Source organism: Raphanus sativus, chromosome 5, assembly GCF_000801105.2.
Source record: "Raphanus sativus cultivar WK10039 chromosome 5, ASM80110v3, whole genome shotgun sequence".
Taxonomy (NCBI): domain Eukaryota; kingdom Viridiplantae; phylum Streptophyta; class Magnoliopsida; order Brassicales; family Brassicaceae; genus Raphanus; species Raphanus sativus.
The window spans coordinates 23509453-23514786 of record NC_079515.1 but is presented as its reverse complement, the minus strand read 5'-3'; the positions used below and the strand labels follow the sequence as shown (position 1 = coordinate 23514786).

General features: G+C 35.2%; 1 protein-coding gene across 2 annotated transcripts; it reads right to left on the bottom strand.

The window, feature by feature from the left end:
* Positions 1-2277: 2277 nt before the first annotated feature.
* On the bottom strand, positions 2278-5118 carry LOC108857728 (aldehyde dehydrogenase family 2 member B4, mitochondrial). 2 transcript variants are annotated; one of them, XM_057010660.1, is made up of 11 exons: positions 4961-5118; positions 4592-4732; positions 4275-4417; positions 4051-4204; positions 3732-3961; positions 3561-3650; positions 3320-3493; positions 3115-3252; positions 2880-3017; positions 2745-2806; positions 2278-2669 (listed from the first exon to the last, which is right to left on the bottom strand). In XM_057010660.1, the coding sequence occupies exons 1-11, from the start codon at positions 5034-5036 to the stop codon at positions 2396-2398; spliced, it is 1620 nt and encodes a 539-aa protein (XP_056866640.1). In that variant the 5' UTR covers positions 5037-5118; the 3' UTR covers positions 2278-2395. The 2 variants fall into 2 exon arrangements, with proteins under 2 accessions (XP_056866640.1, XP_056866641.1); XM_057010661.1 differs by having other exon boundaries at positions 4275-4345.
* Positions 5119-5334: the final 216 nt, after the last annotated feature.

The window sequence follows — 5334 nt, the reverse complement described above, 5'->3', positions numbered from 1 at the left end:
TGTGTTAAAAGTATATTTAAAAAAAAAATAAAAAAATTTAGGATTTATCCAAGGGTTTACCATGGGTTTAGGGTTTATGATTTAGGGTTTAGGATTTAGTGTTTTGTTGACGGTATTTTAAATATAAAATCTTTTTTTGCTCCTACTATTATTTTCTATTTATTTTTTATTTTAAAAACATAATAAAACTTGACAATATTTTGTTTCATTTTTTAAAAGATACTGAATATTAAATAATAAAATCATATTAGTTGGGTGAACCTAAAGGTTCACTCTAGGGGTGAACCCAAGTATTTCTCATATATGAGAGATAATCAATCTATTTCGAAGTAAAGAAGTAAATTCATACCTGTCTCTTGAAACTATACCATATGATGAAGATAATGAAATATCACGGTTTCTTTATTCGATGCATACACTTCAGCTGAAATAAGTAATAACCAAGTGAAATGAGAGTGGCAGATGAATGTAAGGAGAATGTGCTAAAAATGAGGATACCTTTTCTGTGTAGAGATACTTACGAGTCCCAAAGAGGAAATTGATCCGTATCTTAAAAGTTTTTTGGGGTTATTTAGTGTAGTATACTGTATGAAAGCGAGACCATGATGTTTGGCTATTCGATGAGCAAGAAGATAAAATAAAGAGACATGATCAGAGATACAATTTGGTGATGAGTGGGAGACTTGTGCCCTCAAGATAAACAAACTTGAATGGGAATCTTTTTACAGTCACCAAGAGACAAAAGTGAAAAATTAAACTATAGTTAGGGCCGACTATTGTCTGGATAATAACACTGATAGAAGAAACTGATTAGGCACGGCGACCGTTTAAATGACGCCCGATCAATAGCCGGTCTATGTTGGTATACAAGTGGTCAACAGCTAAACGGTCTATATATTTTATCCGATTAGTTGACGCATGTTTTTGTGGAAACCCTTGTGGTAAATTAGTTTGATCAATGTTTATTAATTACATTAGAAGATCTAAGTTGCAATTAAAAAAGACGAATTATGTAGAATTTTAGAGAGAAAAGGTTACAAGCAATCTTTAGCATGGCAAGTAGTTTTAGCATGGCAAGTAGTGGCAACTAGTATAGTCACAAATGTTTTTTTATAATTTGTAAAAGCATAACTAACGAGTATTAAAAAAATTGCTAACAATGCAAAATCTTTTAACAATACTAGTACTTGAGTAAAAAAATATTGGCAGCTCAACTTAAAACATTACTACAGCTTTCAGCATATCTGATTTCCAATCATATTTGCGTTTAGACCTCGATATTTTACCTAGACCCGAAAACCCAAACCAGAATTGATCTAAAAATATTCGATCTAAAATCAAACCAAAAATTTATAAGTATTTAGCGGTCCAAAATTCTTTTATCCAAAAAATTTGGAACCAAAAACAACTGATTCCGAAATAGATCCGAATTCAAAAAAATTGAAATAGACCCGACCCAGTAAGAGATGACTCATATCCGACTTTAAAATATAAATATTCAAAACTATGATCTTTTGTATTCTATTTTCTATATTTTAGTTTAAGATTTAGTTAAAATATATTTTTGTTAACAATTTTTGTTATTTTTTGTAATATAAAACTTTAAATGTAAAATTTAAAGTTAAAATTCTTTATTTTAACTATTAATAATTTATTTTAAATTATTTATTAATTCTTAAACATATTTCGAGATGGAGAGGAGGGAGGGGGGTTGGGTATTTGTGTCATATTCGGATCTTAAATATCTGAATTTGATCCGGATCTAATATAGATTTGAAAATTACTAAGTATTTTATAGATTTTTTAGTTATAGATTCTAACCGATCTGAACTTACCCAAAATTTTACATTTACTTATTGGATCCAAATGCTATGATCCAAAAGACCCGTTCGAAAACCGAGCAGAACCCTAAAACCCAGGTTTATTTGCGTTGATGTTTTTCCAGAAAGATGCTACATTTTTAAAGATAACCAATAGAAATATATGCGGATAAAATCAAAAGATAAACACAAATTTGATGATTAACAATAACAAGTACATGTACATCTAAATATGAGACTCTAAATATTGGATGGTTACCAACCGTTCCTTCTCATTTTTAGTTTTTATTATGAATTGTACTAATTAAGAAAAAAAGCTAACCCTTCTTTTGATTGAACGTTTATATGTTAAATTCGATAGTCCACCATCTCAATTTCGACTTATAACTTCTTCTGTTTCTCGAAAAGCGCACGGGAAGTGTAAAAGCTTACAGTGTATGAAAGAGAGATGAACAACAGTGAGAACTGAGAACTTGATTACACATTTATTACAGTATCACAATCCGTTGACTAACTATCATTTAAACTTTTATTATGAGCATTTTTATGCAATAATTAAAGAAACTAGAGCGCGATCATATCCAAGCAGGATTATTAAGAGGAGTGACAACAGCCTTGACCTGCAAGTAGTTGTTGAGACTATAAATACCTTTCTCTCGACCATTCCCGCTCATCTTGTAACCACCAAAGGGAATGGCTGCGTCAAAGACGTCGAAACAGTTAACCCAAACAGTGCCAGCTTTCAAAGCCCTCGACACCCTATTTGCAGTGTCCAGACTCTTTGTGAAAACCCCTGCGGCTAGCCCGTATCTCGTCTCGTTAGCCCTCCTTATCACCTCATCCACATCCCTTAAATCCAACACCCCTTAATTTAGTAACCGGTGTTGCACCAAAATATACTATGGTGTGATCAGCTCTACGTACCTGAACTTCAAGATCGATTGGACTGGTCCGAAAATCTCATCTTGAGCGATAAGCATATCGTCCTGTTTTTGATATCTCATAGTGACTTGGAATGAAACAACATTGAAGAGCTTTTTTATTTTATTTATTTGTTACCTTGACGTTAGAGAAGACTGTAGGTTGGATGAAGTAACCTTTGTTACCAATCTGATCACCACCACATTCAAGAGTAGCATTGCTTTCAACACCTGACCTTATGTACCTCATCACTTTCTCGAATTGCTTCGAATCAATCTACACAAAAAAAATTACAAAACCAATCAACAAAAAATAGACACAAAAAGATATAATAAATAAAACTCCTTATAATGCAATGGAATATGTGTATAACCTGAGGACCCTGTTCAATGCCTTTCTTGAAAGGATCACCAACCACACGTTTCAATGCGCGTGCCTTTGCTTTCTCAACAAACTCATCGTACACTTTCTCATGAACATATGTCCGAGACCCAGCGCAGCAACATTGCCCCTATACCAAAAAAAAAGTACATTACCTCAAGAACTAACTAATATATGTTCTACTATATTGACCAAACCTGGTTAAAGAAGAGAGCAAAGTGTGCAAGCTCTACAGCTTTATTGATATCTGCATCTTCGAATACGATGAATGGTGATTTCCCTCCAAGTTCTAGTGTCACTGGCTTGAGATTGCTGTTAGCAGCTAGACCCAGTACAACTTTGCCCGTATCAGTTGATCCTGTGAAAGCAAGCTGGAGGGAAAAAAGGAACAACGTCTCTTAAAGAAGTTAAAGAGCAAGTAAAAATAGATATCTCTACCTTGTCTACATCCATGTGACTCGCGAGGGAAGCACCTGCGGTTGGACCGAATCCAGAAACTATATTCAGAACACCTGGAGGAAGACCCGCCTTATCATACATTTTCAAGAAACATTGTTACAAGAAGGCTCTTTTAATAATGGAAAGTGATGAAGATTTATATATTATTACTTCAAGGAAAAGCTTGCCGACGTAGAAAGCAGTGAGAGGAGTTTGTTCAGCGGTTTTGAGGACAATGGTGTTACCACAAGCAAGAGCAGGACCAACTTTCCAAGCAAACATCAAAAGAGGAAAGTTCCATGGAATGATCTGTCCAGCAACTCCTATTGGTTCATGCAGTGTCTGGACATGATAGTTTCCATCAGCTGGAACTGTGAGCCCATGAATCTTATCCACCCATCCTACACCATCAAAGCAAAAAACCAAGAATGGTTCATTTTACAGAACTTAAACAAGAGAACAGAACAGCATAGAGTTCTATGTGTTATACCAGCATAGTAGCGAAACAATCTGGCGAGCATTGGAATCTCAGCTGTTTTGGATTGTTGATAAGTCTTCCCATTGTCCCATGTCTCAAGAGCAGCGAGCTCTTCGCTGTGTTTCTCAACCAAATCTGCGAATCTCAGCATTATCCTTGACCTCTCCTGAAAACGAAACCGAGATCAGACCAATATCACATTAAATTTCATTAACGTGCTCAAGAATATAACATACATAAGCAGTCATCTTAGGCCAAGGTCCTTCATCAAAGGCCTTCCTTGCAGCTTTCACCGCCCGGTTGATATCTTCAGCATCTCCTTCAGCTACATTTGCGATGACCTCCCCTGTGCGTGGATCAAGAGTTGGGAACGTCTTACCTAAACCCCCACCCCCAAAAATTCAAAAACCAACGATCAGTGCTCATGGAAACAGAACTTCAAGACTCAAACTTTGCCTTTTTTTTAATTCCTCTGTTTCCGAACAGAGCATTTTTTTTTGTAACACCTGAACAGAGCATTTATAAATTTTTTAAAAATGAAAACTTTACTAACCAGAAGCAGCGTCTACGAAGTTCCCATCGATTAGGAGCTGTGTGTAAGACACTTGAACCGAGGGGGTTATGATATCTTCAGCTGCAGAAGAGGTTCCAAATCTCCTTACGACCCTACTACTTCCATTACAACAGTTTCTCCCTGTATATGGTAATGTCTTAATACATCATAACCATAGATCAAGATATCAAATAATTAAAACTTTCGGTTCGTTTTGGTTAATCATAAACAATATACTTCATGATTAACTGAAACAGAGCATACTTGCATTTATTTATTACAGCAACAAAGTTCAAAACATGGAGATAATATCGGAGATTCACTGAATCAGAGATCATGGAAGAGGGGTTGTTGTGTGGGTTATATTACCTTGAGAACGGAAGAGAAAGGGAGAGGAAGCTGAAAAGGATCGAGATAGTAGAGAAGACACTCTACGAGCTGCCATGGATGTAAACTGCTTCTCTAACTTCAAAGTTCTTATCCTTTCATTTTCTTCCTCTTCAGTCTCTCTCTCTCTCTAATGAGGTTTATACTTTGATTTGAAGGAGGAATCCAACGGTCAAGATCTCCCGCGCACTCTCTAACACGTAGCTTAAGTTTTAACTCTTCAAGTGTGTGTGTTGCCGTCCATTGAATGGCATTGACTTGAACATGTTGTTCGTTTTCCAATAATTTTTTTTAAAAATTACTCAGAATAATAATAAGATATTGTAAATTAAGAAAATATAATATTTTTTCTTAAA

Coding starts and splice junctions, on each gene's coding strand:
- LOC108857728 (XM_057010660.1), bottom strand. CDS start 5,036: ATGGCAGCTCGTAGAGTGTCTTCTCTACTATCTCGATCCTTTTCAGCT. Junction 3,651..3,731: donor TCGGCAAGCTTTTCCTTGAA/GTAATAATATAT, acceptor ATGTATGATAAG/GCGGGTCTTCCTCCAGGTGT. Junction 2,670..2,744: donor CAATCGATCTTGAAGTTCAG/GTACGTAGAGCT, acceptor GTTGGATTTAAG/GGATGTGGATGAGGTGATAA.